The sequence below is a fragment of the Hyperolius riggenbachi genome, chromosome 7 (assembly GCF_040937935.1).
Source record: "Hyperolius riggenbachi isolate aHypRig1 chromosome 7, aHypRig1.pri, whole genome shotgun sequence".
NCBI classification, from domain to species: Eukaryota; Metazoa; Chordata; class Amphibia; order Anura; family Hyperoliidae; genus Hyperolius; species Hyperolius riggenbachi.
Genome location: NC_090652.1, coordinates 150698994 through 150714655, shown reverse-complemented (window position 1 = coordinate 150714655; position 15662 = coordinate 150698994). Strand labels below are relative to the sequence as shown.

The 15662-nt window shown below is 40.3% G+C and overlaps 1 protein-coding gene across 4 annotated transcripts in view; it reads left to right on the top strand.

The window, feature by feature from the left end:
- The window catches only part of XYLT1 (xylosyltransferase 1), a 481277-nt gene that overhangs the window by 424820 nt on the left and 40795 nt on the right, over positions 1-15662 (top strand). For all 4 annotated transcript variants that reach the window (XM_068244759.1, XM_068244760.1, XM_068244762.1 and 1 more), the window contains exons 8-9: positions 9024-9286; positions 15425-15620. In XM_068244759.1, the coding sequence (XP_068100860.1) occupies positions 9024-9286; positions 15425-15620 (459 nt within the window). The remainder of the gene's footprint in view (positions 1-9023; positions 9287-15424; positions 15621-15662) is intronic.

Here is a 15662-nt window from a genome sequence, read left to right as displayed (position 1 = left end):
ATAGATCCCATAGTAATCAATGCTTCCTCCTGCAATATAGTTGACATTGTCTAGACACAATTAAAAGCCATAGGTTGCGCAGAGCATTTACTCTTAGATCGTAGCCTAGAATGTGGTAACTGAATCTACTCAAATTAGAATGTACAGCTAAAGGTTTCTCTGAGGCATACTGTTATCACATCAGTGTCTGCACTTATAGCATTCCACAGGACTTTTATGCAAGATTTTATTACAGTATTTTCTGTATATTGTTAATAGATGACTCTATCATCTCTGCACATTAGAAATTAAATGATATAGCAAATAGTCTGAAATATTTTAATAGCCTTATCAGACATGCTTTTGAAAAGAAGAAAAGGGAGGGAAATGTAGGAAGAGACCATGTACCGTAGTTTGTTAATTAACCACAGGAGGGGGGGGGGGGGGGGGGGTAGATGTGAATATCACAAAAGTATGCCACAGCAGTGGCCACACAGTAGGCTTTTGGGGAAACAAACCTTTCAGGTTAAAAAGTCAGTCTATGTAGGATAGGAAAAAATCCCGGGGAAAAAAACCTCCATTTAGTGGGGGGGAACAATGGACCCTTTGGTTCCAGAGGTGCCAAAATTAAGTAAAATAGTTAAAAAACTGTTTAAAGGGAGGAGGTAGATATGAACATACCTCCTCTCTGGGAAAACACTAAAAAGTGAGATAAATAATTATAGCTTTAATAACCTAGAATGCAACGCATTTCTCGGGACTAGGTTACCACTTCATCAGTTAAATATTGGGCGCTGGGCTTCCCACAGCCTTTTTTTGAGATTTTACGCTTGATATAAACTATGTTTTACATACAAATTAATAATCTACATAAAATCTTTATTTAAAAAAAAAAGATACAAAAGTCTAAAACTGCCCATACATCAGAAGGCACCCCACAAAGGCTTGACCTTGTCCACTGTACTGGGTGAAGAAGGAGGTTTGTTTACTCCAGTGTGGGAAATTCCAATTTTCTTTTTCGAGTTCATATTAGAGAGGTAACTGTTATACAAAGCTGCCAAACCTGCTGGTCTTGCGTGGAGTTTGAAAATTAACTACTCCTATTTTTAAAAAACACTTTTCTTGTTACCACTCAATATAAATATCTAAGATACATTCTTTGTAAACGATCAGATGAACATACATGCATCCCAAAAACCAACCAGTAAGTTAGTTACCCTCCTCCACAACTGGTCTTACTCTACAATAGGGACAAAGGACTACTACTAGGGTAGGGATTAGATTGTGAGTGTTGCTACGGTGTATGCCTCTTTATGACGGAGTGATATTCAGTCACTTTTAAGTGTATTTCTGGGTAGAAAGTAAAATCTTACTTCGAAACATATTAATTTCTGTACTTAAATATATTCCAGCAGCTAATGACATCTCATTTGAACCTGGCTGGCTTAAAGCAAACGTGGGAATAACCGAGACATGGATGGATGAAAGTCATGACTGGATAGCCAATTTAAAAGGATACAATGTGTTCAGGAGGGATAGAACAGGGAAAAAAGGTGGAGGGGTTTGTCTCTTTGTTAAGAATTCTTTTACAGCTGTCCTCAACGATGAGACGGAGGAAGATTGCGAAGATGTGGAGTCCGTTTGGGTAAATATTCATGGTGGAAATAAAAGTTGCCAATTGCTTATTGGGGTATGCTACAGACCACCTCATATTAATGAAGCTGCAGAACTGCAATTACTACAGCAAATTGAAAAAGCGGCAAGTAAAAATGAGGTCATAGTTATGGGCGACTTCAACTTTCCAGACATTGACTGGGGTATTGAGGCTACCCATTCTGGTAAAAGCAGCAGATTTCTGGCAGCACTACAGGACAATTACTTGACTCAAATGGTAACGGAACCAACTAGGGGGAATGCGTTACTGGATCTGATCATTTCGAATAGACCAGATAATGTATCAAATGTGCAGGTTCAAGAACATTTGGGAAATAGTGATCACAACATGATAACGTTTGATCTGGTGACTGATGGGCCACGGGGCAGCGGGACCACTAAAACTATGAATTTTAGAAAAGCAAAGTTCAATCAAATCAGGCAGGCACTAAGTTTGGTGAACTGGGATAATGTACTACAAGGGGAGGACACTGAAGGGAAATGGCAAGCTTTTAAACGTATTCTCAATCAATATTGTAGTATGTATATCCCATATGGAAACAAAATGTCTAGGAATAAAAAAAGGCCTCTATGGATGAATAGAAAGGTTAAAGATAAAATGAAGAGGAAAAAGAATGCCTATAAGGTCCTAAAACAGGAGGGGACCGAGGCTGCACTAAGCAATTATAAGGAGTGCAATAAAAATTGTAAAAAAGAAATTAGGCTGGCAAAGATCGAAGCTGAAAATCAAATCGCTAGGGATATCAAATCTAACCCAAAAAAGTTTTACAAGTACATCAACTCTAAAAAAAGAAAGGTTGACTGTATAGGACTCCTAAAGGATGAGGGTGGGAACTCAATGGTGGATGACCAAGGTAAGGCAGAGTTATTAAATGCTTTCTTTGCTTCTGTCTTTACAAAGGAAACAGCACTGTTGCAAATTACAGAGGCGGAAGAGTCTCAATCTTCTAACTGTAATATTAAATACTTAACGCAGGAAGAAGTAAAGGCAAGACTAAATAAATTAAAAATAGACAAGGCACCTGGCCCGGATGGCATGCATCCTCGGGTCCTAAGGGAATTAAGTTCAGTTATAGATAAACCCCTTTATCTTATCTTTTGTGACTCTCTTGCAACTGGCAGAGTCCCAGTGGATTGGCGTACAGCCCACGTTTTCCCATTATTTAAGAAGGGCAAAAAATCAGATCCAGGAAATTATAGACCTGTAAGCTTAACATCAGTTGTATGCAAACTATTTGAGGGGTTACTAAGAGATACTATACATGACTTCATAGTAGAAAATAATCTTATTTTTCAGCATCAACATGGGTTTACTAAAGACAGGTCCTGTTTGACTAACATGCTCAGCTTTTATGAGGTAGTGAATGCTAATATGGATATTGGGAATGCTGTAGATGTGATATACTTAGACTTTGCTAAGGCATTCGACACTGTTCCCCACAAAAGTCTGGTGCAAAAGATGAGGATGCAAGGACTGGGGAAGAGTCTGTGTGCTTGGATAGGGAACTGGCTAACGGACAGAAAACAAAGAGTTGTGGTCAATGGATCATACTCAAAATGGGAGACTGTTAGCAGTGGGGTCCCACAGGGGTCTGTACTGGGTCCAGTGCTCTTCAATTTATTTATTAATGACCTAGTGGATACAGTAGTGAGCAATGTTGCTATTTTTGCAGATGATACAAAATTGTGCAGAATCATCAACTCTAAGGAAGATAGTGTTATATTGCAACAGGATCTGGATAGGATGGCTATATGGGCACATACATGGCAGATGAAATTCAATGTTGACAAATGTAAAGTCATGCATTTTGGTCGTACCAATGGTCTAACACCATACAAAATAAATGGGATACAGTTGGGGACATCAAACTTGGAGAAGGACTTAGGAGTACTCATCGACAACAAGTTAAATAATCGTACTCAATGCCAAGCCGCTGCAGCTAAAGCGAACAAAATTTTGGGATGCATTAAAAGGGAAATAAAAACTCGAGATGCTAGCATAATATTGCCCCTGTTTAACTCTCTAGTAAGACCACATCTGGAATATGGAATTCAGTTCTGGGCACCACATTACAAAAAAGATATTGCAGTTTTAGAGCAGGTGCAGAGACGAGCAACAAAATTGATACGTGGGATGGAAGGTCTCACTTACCAAGAAAGGTTAGATAAACTGGGTTTATTTAGTCTAGAGAAAAGACGCCTTAGAGGAGATCTAATTAACATGTATAAATACATCAGAGGGCAATATAATAGCTTGGCGGATGAGCTTTTTGTCCCTAGGCCTTCTCAAAGGACTAGAGGACATGATCTGCGCATGGAGGAAAAACGTTTTAGCCATTTATTTAGGAAAGGGTTCTTTACAGTAAGAGTGATTAAGATGTGGAATGCATTGCCACAGGAAGTCGTTATGGCAAACTCTATACCTGCATTTAAAGGGGGCTTAGATGCTTTCCTTGCGTTGAAAGACATCCATGGCTACAATTACTAGGTAATGCCTAATGATGTTGATCCAGGGATTTTATCTGATTGCCATCTGGAGTCGGGAAGGAATTTTTCCCTTTAGGGGCTAATTGGACCATGCCTTGTAAGGGTTTTTTCGCCTTCCTCTGGATCAACAGGGATATGTGAGGGAGCAGGCTGGAGTTGTACTTTGTACTGGTTGAACTCGATGGACGTATGTCTTTTTTCAACCAAAGTAACTATGTAACTATGTAACTATGTAACTATGTGTCAAAAGCTTTTCACGCATGTAAATGTTTATCTACTTCAGCATTAAAGAGGCACTGTAGTGACAGGTAGCAGGATGCAGTAAATTAATCAGGATATCCACTTTTATCTATATATTGCTTTATACTGGTATGTATATACAGTGATGTTTTGTCTAGGCTGTTTAGCTATGGGGAATTTTCCTCCCAGAGCATTCTGGGAGACCAGGCATTATTTTCACTGGCTTCAGAATTCTCAGAAACAAACATTCCTCAGAGCTGCACTTGAGAGGACTAACAATGTTGCCACCTGTGCTAGATTCCAGATATGTAGATCAGGGTGAGGGAAGATTTTACAATGGGAAAACCTTGAATAAGGAATTTATAAATAATATTGTAAGGGGGAAAAAAGCAATTGTATTCATTACATTATTTTCACTACAGTTCCTTTTTAAGTGCCCAACGACCGCTCCACGCCAAACGGCATAGACGCGACGGTAGCCCCTGGACTGCTCAAGGCCAATTGCCGTGAAGTCCTAGGGCGGGGTTTTGCAGGAAATGTGCACGCATCCCCGCTTGAATGACGGAGCTCTGCTCAGTCATCAGTCTCCCAGTGGCGATCGCCAATTGGAGACTGTTAGACAGCGAAAACGCTGTTTATTTACACTGTACAGCGCTGCGATCCAAGGCAGCGCTGTACTGGGGACAGTCGTGTGACACGGCTGTCCCCCTGGGAGGCACAGGAGGGAGGGAGGGAAAGTGGGAAATAAAATAATTTAACAACAAACACCCTAGCAGCGTTCAGAGCCCACCAACAGAAAGCTCTGTTGGTGGACAGAAAAGGGGGGGAACCACTTGTGTGCTGAGTTGTATGGCCCTGCAGCGAGGCCTTAAAGCTGCAGTGGCCTAAATTGCAAAAAATAGCCTGGTCACTAGGGGGTGTAAGCCTACGGTCCAGAAGTGGATAAATTACTTATTTTTCATTCAACTACACTAACACAACTTTTCTAGTCTGTAACTTATAGGATCCTTAATGTCTGATTTGGCTCTGCACCTCTCTCCTGTTCACAAACAAATGACATAACTGTCATTAGCAGCTGAGGTGCTAATTCATTTATAAATGGCAGGAAGAGCAGGGCAAAAATCCAAGCCAAACATCACGACCTCTATGCAATACTGACCATAGATTTAAAGAGTTTTAAAATAAATCATTTGAAGCATAGCAAAGGTTGTTGTAGACATCATGTGGCAACTGCAGTTAAGTGGCAATGTCAGTTCCCGCAATGTTGAAATCCCTGCCAGGGTCACATTCAGACTCCTGCAGCTATAAAATCCATAAATGATTTAACATTGTATATTTGTTTAATGTGGAAAACCTGCTCCAGGGCAGCCTAGATGAATTAAAATCAAGTGCTGTATGAGAGCGTGTATGCCTGCCTGTTATCACATCACTGCTAGCTTACTAGCAGTAACCTCGCTGCCGTTGAGTAGGACCAGGTGAGCAAGCCAGGTTTTCAGGATCTCTTATGAACCCTCCTATGATCTCCAGCCATACAGATCATTGGTAAAATACCCTGCAGAACAAACGTCAGTTTCAGGGAGAGGAAACTTGGATCATTTAGATGTGTTGTTGCTTGTTGAGCTTATCTTTAGTAATCAGCATTTTGTGTTTATATGTATGACTGGTATCTCTGATGGTAATTTTCAGCAAATTCAGTCAACCAGGAAACATTAGTTCCAAGTAATATAATCAATGTGTGTTTGGGAAGAAATCTATTTTTCAGTGCAGCAATGTATTCTTGGAAATGTGGTAAATGAGGTGGGCATTACAGTTTGTAATTATGTGAGTGAATATTTCCAATATATGGCCGTCTAGGGTTAAATTGACTGTGCCTAAGAAATGACAAATAAGCGTAAACATTTGGAATAATGCTATTAAAAATAACTTTTTTTGTCAATAGTCAATCAAGTCTCTGTTTTGAATTTCTGGTGTATTTTTGTAGAGTTAGGGCCCTTTCACTTGGGTGGCTGAAAAAGGGTTGAAGTCAGCGTCTGTCAGCTGCTCTACTGCACCGGCCAGCCACTTGTTAGTGCCTGGTACCAGCGCTGTACAGACGGTCCCCCCACAGAGTGAGGTCTGAGCGCTGCCACACTTAGACTCGACATGTTGCATTACTCCACCGCCCCGTAACGTCACCACGTGTCAACGCTTGACACTTGTGGTGTTACAACCGCTGCAATTTTCCTGCACTTAAATTGCAACCGAATTGCATTGGCGGGTAGCAGATGGGCGGCTGATCTGAACTACTCAACAAATGTGCCCTTCAGCCACCTGTGTGAAAGGGGCCTAAAGCCCTAGTATTATTTGATTTAGACAACCATGGCTCCCTCTCTCTATGTTGTAAGTCCTCCAAGATACTCTGATCCTGATCCTCTAAACATACTTACCTGCAATGTCAGCAAACTTCCTGTGACTAAAAGCTCAGACAGCTGCTGTCATACATCCCATTCAAGCAAAGTACCATTCAGACGCCTATGTATATTTTTGATTATTTACTTCAAAGAGCAACCCCGACATCCAGAAATGTATTCCCCTGTGTGACCTCTATAACCGTTAGCCTTCCAATACATAGAATTCCAACCTAAGCCTATGTCTAAACTTAACCTGTACTTTTAGGAGCTTCACCGCCATAACCTTTCAATCTCCTGATGTATCACTGACTTAACCTGATACATTAATCCATCACTTTAATGGAATCCTCTGTAGGGGTCTTGTAAGAGCAGCATAATCACAACATAAAAACTTGAAAACACTTGATAAAGAATATAGAATAACTGAACTTTTTTACTGATCTAAAGCAATTTACTAGTATCATAGGAAAAAAAGAGACCATAGGGCCTGGTACTCTAAACATTCTAGTGCAACATGACTCCTATTTTATCTGGAAAGGATTTTCCTAAATTGTGGCTTCTGGTGGGCAGGGTAAGGGGGGGAACAATGTGCTAACTAGAGATGATTCTGCACTCCAGATCACTCGGTGATCCATCACGATGGCTGTACACATTCTTAGTAGAGACTGCCTCGGCCGGCCGCCTTTAGACTAAGACATAAGACCTGCACACAACAGGCATTCAGTGATAATGAACTGCATAGCTCAGCTATGTTTCTCCGCGGAAACAGTAAATTCGGGCGCCTGAGGCTAGTGGACAAATCGGGCGCCGCCATTCACTCCTATAATAAATATCGTTTAATGGGCGCCCGATAGGAAAAAAGGGCGCCGGTGAAAAATAACGTTTTAAAAGCGGCGCCCGGAGACTTAATGTTTTATTACTGCTTCTCATGATTACACATTATTTAATGATTTATACATTTTTAAATATTATTTTTAAACGAAAAACAGTACAATATTTTTTTCAAACATTATTTTTAAACGAAAAACAGTACATTTTTTTTACATTATTTTTAAACGAAAAAAACAACAGGGGGGTCTTAGGTTTAGGCACCAACAGGGGGGTCTTAGGTTTAGGCACCAACAGGGGGGGTCTTAGGTTTAGGCACCAACAGGGGGTCTTAGGTTTAGGCACCAAAAGGGGGGTCTTAGGTTTAGGCACCAACAGGGGGGTCTTAGGTTTAGGCACCAACAGGGGGGTCTTAGGTTTAGGCACCAACAGGGGGGTCTTAGGTTTAGGCACCAACAGGGGGGTCTAGGGGTTAGGGGTAGGTACAGGGAGGGTTACTTAGGCACCAACAGGGGGGGTCTTAGGTTTAGGCATCAACAGGGGGGTCTAGGGGTTAGGGGTAGGTACAGGGAGGGTTACTTAGTAATTTTTTTTTTAACGTTATTATACGTTTCAGTATTTAAACGAAAGATTAACGTTTTTACAATTGCCGATTTAATGCACATTATTTAATGATTTATAACTTTAAAAAACATTAATTTTAAACGAAATACAGTACAATACATTTTTAAACGGTATCCATGCTTATCGTTAAAAACCCGGCGCCCTTTTTTCCCAGCGCCCCTTTTTAACGTACGCTTCTCCGCTGCATGGCCCGATTAAGTCTTTGAATCGAGGAGTTCCTTGGCAGGAGCCTGTTAGTTAAAAAAATGAGTACAAACCTCCTCCAGAGACTCTTCAATCAACAGGGAGACTAAAAGAAACACAGAGGGAAGTCTTCTGTCAAAAAGTCAATAGCCACACTGCAACCCAGGCCCCCCCAGCCCACATGCATTGGTGACCAAACTCTTAGAATGGGGGCCTTATTCTGAGCTTAAGAGAGATCTATATTTAAAAAGCACAGTTCCACTATACATTACTACAGTACTCTTATAATAGCCATTAAGCCATCCATGCATGAGATGGCTTTCATGAATCACTGTTAGATTCTAATTGAGTTAGTTTATGCACTATTTTCGCATATGCAGTAATTTATGCCTATAGTTAAATGCTAATTCAACACTTTGCTTATGCTTGTTTATTGTTGGCGACTGATGAAGTTTACTGAAGACGGGGTTTAAAAATTAGATTAAAAAAGAGTTGTGTTGCACTATACAGTTTAGTGCATTAGGCACAATGTGAGACATTTCCTCTTTGTACCATCAGACCAATATAGGATGAATATTTACTAATCCTTCTTTTCTTTTTTTTTTGTTTTCAATGTAGCAGACAGCAAGACCAACCTTCTTTGCCCGCAAATTTGAAGCTGCAGTCAACCAAGAGATAGTTGGGCAACTGGACTACTATTTATATGGCAACTATCCATCTGGAACACCAGGACTGAGATCATATTGGGAGAATCTGTATGATGAACCGGATGGCATCCACAGTATCAGTGACATCATGCTTACTATGCTCCACTCATTTTCCCGCATGGGACTCAAAAGAGCCGAAGCATCTCTACACACAGATGGAGAAAACAGCTGCCGGTATGTGAAGACTTTGCTCTGGTGGTTTCATTCAAACAAATATAGCCTATAAATACAACATTTTTTGCTGCCCAGTGGAAAAATGTAGGTGACCCAAAGTTTCTATAATTTAGCCTAATGCAAAACATTTGAATGGGGCTCCTTGTGTACTCTGTGCAGTAGATTATGAACCTGATTTACTAAGCTATTTCAGGGTAGAGAACATTGTAGAACATGGGCTTTCTGCTAGTCTGGCCTGATTTATTAAATATAGTCTCCTGTTTGCTGGCACCATTTGCAGCCCTTGCCTGGGTTACATCATGGTGAATAATGGTGTATGGCTAGTGAATTAAACCAGCTATACATAGGCTGGCAGAGGCCTGATCCACCAAAGTGATAAAATATATGCCAGAAGATCAGTTGTGTGGCCCCCTTTAGGCTGGGTTCACACTGTGCTAAAAATATTCGGCATAGGGGAACTAAACGGATCCATTGGATCTGTTCTGACAAGTGGGACACAAGTATGGGACTTTTGCGGATCAGCCAGTTGAAGCATGCTGACGGAATCAATGAAAGCCTATGAGAACTGATAGTGTTCATTCTCACTAGGTTGGTCACCGCATACATTTTGACGTTGTTTTACTCAACTGCCTCTGTCACATTGGGTCCTATGCCACTGCTGGCACAGATGGTTCCCAGGATTGCTATGCCAGAAAAATACTAATTTCATGTTAGTTTATGCTCTGCTCAACTACACAGCTTGGTCATGCAAAATCACAGCATTCTTGGGGAAGTAATTTAAACCTATGCTAATCTAAAATAAACCTATGTTAATCTAAAGCAACTAATCTTGTGCAGAGAATGCTAAAAAAAAGGACTTTTCCTGTAAGGACAAAAGATACAGTAGGAGCACTGAATTGATTTTTAAAAGTGATTTTGCAGCGACTTTGTGTTCAATTTCTGTGTGTAAATAAAGTTTAAACTACTCTCTGAGTCTCCTGAGATCCATTTCTGCTGGCTTTCTGCATGTAGCCCCGCCCCTTGGCACAAAAGGTCATTGGTGCTTCTCTATTTAGAAACTGACCATAGAAGACTCAGCAAGTTGTTTAAACTCTATTAACACAGCATACAAAAGAAACCAAAAAAAGCACAAAGCCCTGTAAAATCGCTGGCAGTAGATTACACAGTGCTTCCAATCACCATACAAATAGCGCTGGAAATTGCTATGGAAAATGCTAGAAAAAAACATTTGCCACAGCGATTGGTGATCTGTATTGGGCCCTAGGCCTGACAGTCCCTCATGTTCTTGTCGGTGGCGTAGCTAAGAAGCTGTAGTGTATAAGTAGACAGAGGCACCAAAAGGATAAAATATTCTAAAATGTTTAAAATGAGAGGAGGCAGAGGTGGACTTACCTCTCCCAAGCAGACACACACGAGTGTTGTGTATATTCAAAACAACAAAAATGTATTTATATACTCCAGAAAGTGCAAGTGCAATGCGTCAGGCAATAGAAACGGAGCATAAAACTCAAGTCTGGTGCAAAGCTCAGCGCCTCTGTAGGCCCCAGTGCAAGTTTTGCATTGGGGCCCCCCAAGTATGCTATATGTAACAATTGATACGGCGCACCAAAACCAATCAAAAAGCAAAAAGGAAATGGGAAGCAGTGTGTTAATGATTACTACTATTCAAAGTATCTATAGAAGTGATTATTACAAGCACAGGACCAATAAAGAGATAATACTGTGGTTGATAGTAGACCCCATGGGGCCCCTCTAGCCCAAAGGTTGCTACCTCTGCACCCCCTATTGCTACGCCACTGGTTCTTGTAAACAAAAAGAGATCCTCAGACGACGTCATAACTGCTGATGTTTCCCAGTCTACTGCCATTTCAGACTGTGATGTGAACCCTGCGACTGATGCTCTTCACTATTCCTCCGAGCTGTAATTAATTGCATATGTGCTAAAGAACAGTCAAATCTGCTATTTAATTATCTGTTTATTTCATCACTCATCAGCCTAGAAATGGCAAGGCTAAAATTTCCTCTGACTTCCTCACGTAAATATTTACTGGCTGTAGATGTTAATAAAGCACAAGTAACGATAGTATTCATTGCTGCAGGTGGGTTTTTGCTTATATTGGCAGCCGTGATTTGTTTGCAGTGCCTTTGTGAAGTCCATCAGTGTCAGCCTTGTTTGTATTCCAGCTGCTCTATATTGTTAACACACCGCGAAAACAATAATGAAATATCCATCCAGATGTTTTTTATCTTTGTAGCGGAGGAGCTTGTGTTTTTGTTATGGGGTTTTGTTTGCGTTATGTGTGTGTACATTTTAGTCCTTGAATTTACTTATGTTTTGGCATTGTTTACCTCAGCTGTACAGAAATACACTTCACAAATGGATGGAAAAACCGGATGACATCATTCACATTGTTTTATAGTCAGCTTGCACCATCAAAACACATGACAGTGCTTTTTCTAATTTAGTATGGGATCTTTGCAGGCTGCGCAGTGTACATCCATGTCACCTACTGTATACTGGGACAGCTGTATATAATTGCTGTCTTTACTCACCTCGATATGTTGGGTGCAAAAAAAGCAATAATCTGGTGACAAGTACATTCATCCTCATCACGACTCAGCTCACTCTTCAAAATCACCGCTGAAGAAAATGGTAGGAGCACTTTCAGTCCACTTAAAAATCTCCATGCTCCCTATAGTGGTCAGTGGGCTTTTAGTGAGAGTAGTAAACTCTGTAAAGATGCAAATTATTATTTTTTTTATTATTATTTAGTATTGATATAGAGACATTTTCTCCAGTGCCTTACAGAGAATATATAGTCTTGTCTCCAACTGTCCCTCTAGAGGAGCTCTCAATGTAATCCCTACCATAGTCATATGCCATGTCCATTGTAGCCTATGGCCAATTTTAGGGGGAAGACAAATAACCTATCTATATGTTTTGGGGAATCCCTACTGACTGAAGTAGTAGAAACAGATGAGGCTGCCAGTACTGGTCATTTAGTCAGCACCTATGTTAATTAATCACCTGTCAACTAATAGATTGGCGTCTACTGTATGACTTTGATTTAATAGTAGAGCTTTCAGTTCCTGGAACGGTAAAGATTTGCATTTTAGGAGAATTTTCCACGGATCCCTAGTGAATTATATTTAAAGCATATTCTGTCTTTTCTGACAGCTACCAAGCAGTATGTATTCAAAGAACACCACCAAACCTAATATGGTGCCTAGGGTGAAGAGAAATGTAATACTGTGAACACTGTAACATTCAAAAGATACCCTACACTGGAAATCAATGTTTGTGGCTCTGAACCAGTTACAGAATTTTTCCAAGTTGCTCTGCTGCTTGCACTTGCTGAGCATCATGGAAGTTGACCACATGCCTCTCCCCTCCTCTAGGCCTCCCTCCATAAATTAGCTTCATACTCTCCATATTTTGTGATGTTTAAATGAATATGAAACACTCACTTTTTCAAGCCAGCTAGTAATTTTAGTGGGTTACTGAACTATCACAGCTGCCAACTACCTGTACGTGAATCATGTACAGTAGTTCCATTTATTTTGCAGATTGTCCTCCCACCATCCCGTACCTTCTAAGTACCCCCTCCCCCCATCCTTTAGACTAAATTCATTTTGGTAGGGCCTTCTCTCCTGTTGTAGCTTAATATTTCTATGTTTGCTAGCTGACCCATTTATGTTTACGTAATACAAGAATCAAGAGTGTCTATATAACTTACATTTGATCCATTCATAATTTCCTTATTTTTCGATGTAACTTTTATCATAACTCTAATATATTTATGTGTGCCACCAGAGCCGGGACAAGGTCCTCCAGCGCCCAAGGCTGAGACACCAAAGTGCGCCCTCCCTCTCCAGCCGTCACACACTGATTGCTTTTAGACTGAGAGGCGCCCCAGGGTCCCCAACACTCTAGTTATCTGGTTTGCAGTCTCTGCCATGTATGCCTTTTTCTTATTTCTCTGCTTCAAACACAATAGTGGTATGAAAGCTGAGTGAATTGTGCACTGTGCCCTGAGACTGGAGCTTCTCTCGCCTCTACCTCGGCCCGGCCCTGTAAATAAGTATACATGGGGGAGTATTTAGTATAAATGGGGGAATATTTAGTATAAATGGGGGAGTATTTAGTATAAATGGGGAAGTATTTAGTATAGATGGGGGAGTATTTTGTATAAATGGCTGAGTATTTTGTATAAATGGGGGAGTATTTAGTGTAAATGGGGAAGTATTTAGTATAATGGGGGAGTATTAAGTATAAATGGGGGAGTATTAAGTATAAATGGAGACGTATTTAGTATAAATGGGGAGTATTAATGGGGGAGTATTTCGTATAAATGGAGCAGTATTAAGTATAAATGGGGAGTATTAATGGCGGAGTATTTCGTATAAATGGAGGAGTATTAAGTATAAATGGGGGAGTATTTAGTATAAATGGGGGAGAATTAAGTATAAATTGGGGAGTATTTAGTATAAATGGGGGAGTATTTAGTATAAATGGGGGAGTATTTAGTATAAATGGGGGGAGTATTTAGTATAAATGGCTGAGTATTAAGTATAAATTGGGGAGTATTTTGTATAAATGGCTGAGTATTAAGTATAAATGGGGGAGTATTTAGTATAAATGGGGGAGTATTTAGTATAAATGGGGAAGTATTTAGTATAAATGGGGGAGAATGAAGTATAAATGGAGGAGTATTTTGTATCAATGGCTGAGTGGGGAAGTATTTAGTATAAATGGGGGAGAATGAAGTATAAATGGGGGAGTATTTTGTATAAATGACTGAGTAGTAAGTTTATATGGGGGAGTATTGTATTTAGTATAAATGGAGGAGTATTAAGTATAAATGGGGGAGTATTGAGTATAAATGGGGGAGTATTGAGTATAAATGGGGGAGTATTGAATAAAAATGGGGGAGTATTGAGTATAAATGGGGGAGTATTGAGTATAAATGGGGGAGTATTGAGTATAAATGGGGGAGTATTGAGTATAAATGGGGGAGTATTTAGTATAAATGGGGGAGTATTTAGTATAAATGGGGGTGTATTTAGTATAAGAGGAGTATTTAGCATAAATGGGGGAGTATTTAGTATAAATGGGGGAGTATTTAGTATAAATGGGGGAGTATTAAGTATAAATGGGGGAGTATTTAGTATTAATTGGGGAGTATTTAGTATTAATTGGGGAGTATTTAGTATAAATGGGGGAGTATTTAGTATAAATGGGGGAGTATTTAGTATAAACGGGGAGTATTAAGTATAAATGGGGGAGTATTTAGTATAAATGGGCAGAGCCGGGGCAAGGTCCTCCAGCGCCCAAGGCTGAGACACCAAAGTGCGCCCTCCCACTCCAGCCGTCACACACTGATTGCTTTTAGACTAAGAGGTGCCCCAGGGCCCCCAACACCTTAATCTCTAGTTATCTGGCTTGCAGTCTCTGCCATGTATCCCTTTTTCTTATTTCTCTGCTTCAAACACAATAGTGGAATGAAAGCTGAGTGAATTGTGCGCCCCCTCCTACACTGCGCCCTGAGGCTGGAGCCTCTCTCACCTCTACCTCGGCCCGGCCCTGCGTGCCACCGAATATATTTGTGGTATATAAATCAATGATAATTATAGCTGGTTTCATCCAAAAGTTAACCCTAGGTTGTCGAAGGAACATCAGTTTTTGAACCCCACTGAGGGACAGTTAGTGATATAAATTGTTCAGTGTAGCATTGCTGAAAATGAGTCAGCATGATATCAAAACATGATAATAATAGTCCAACTATGATGTACAATTAGCTAAGTAATGGTCTGTTTCTATATATAACCATAAGAAATATCCTGGGATAGAAAACAACACAAGCAGATAAGCAACCCATTTAAAAATGTGTAAAGTAGGAAAATCTATTCTCCTTCATAACTATTTTCAGGGCAGTTTGTAAACTGAACATTATAGAATGGCAGAATACTGAATAAAGTTCCAGCACTGCTTCCTCCTGTCCTCCTCCTCCCATAATTATTGAGTTGTAACCGTGCTGCCGCTGCAGACAGTGAGGCTATTGCTGAAAGGCTGCAGTGGAGTCTGCAGTTTTGTTCTAGTTTCCACACTTTAAATTCCTCTTCAATCTTCTTTTGCAGATACTATCCCATGGGCCATCCAGTGTCAGTCCATCTTTATTTTCTTGCTGACCGCTTCCAGGGTTTCCTTATTAAACATCATGCCACTAATCTTGCAGTCAGTAAGCTTGAGACGTTGGAGACCTGGGTAATGCCAAAGAAGGTTTTCAAGATTGCCAATCCCACTAGTGATTTTGGCAGGCTGCAGTTTTCTGAGGTGAGTTGATTTGAGGTGAACGAAAATAGTATGCTTGTGTGA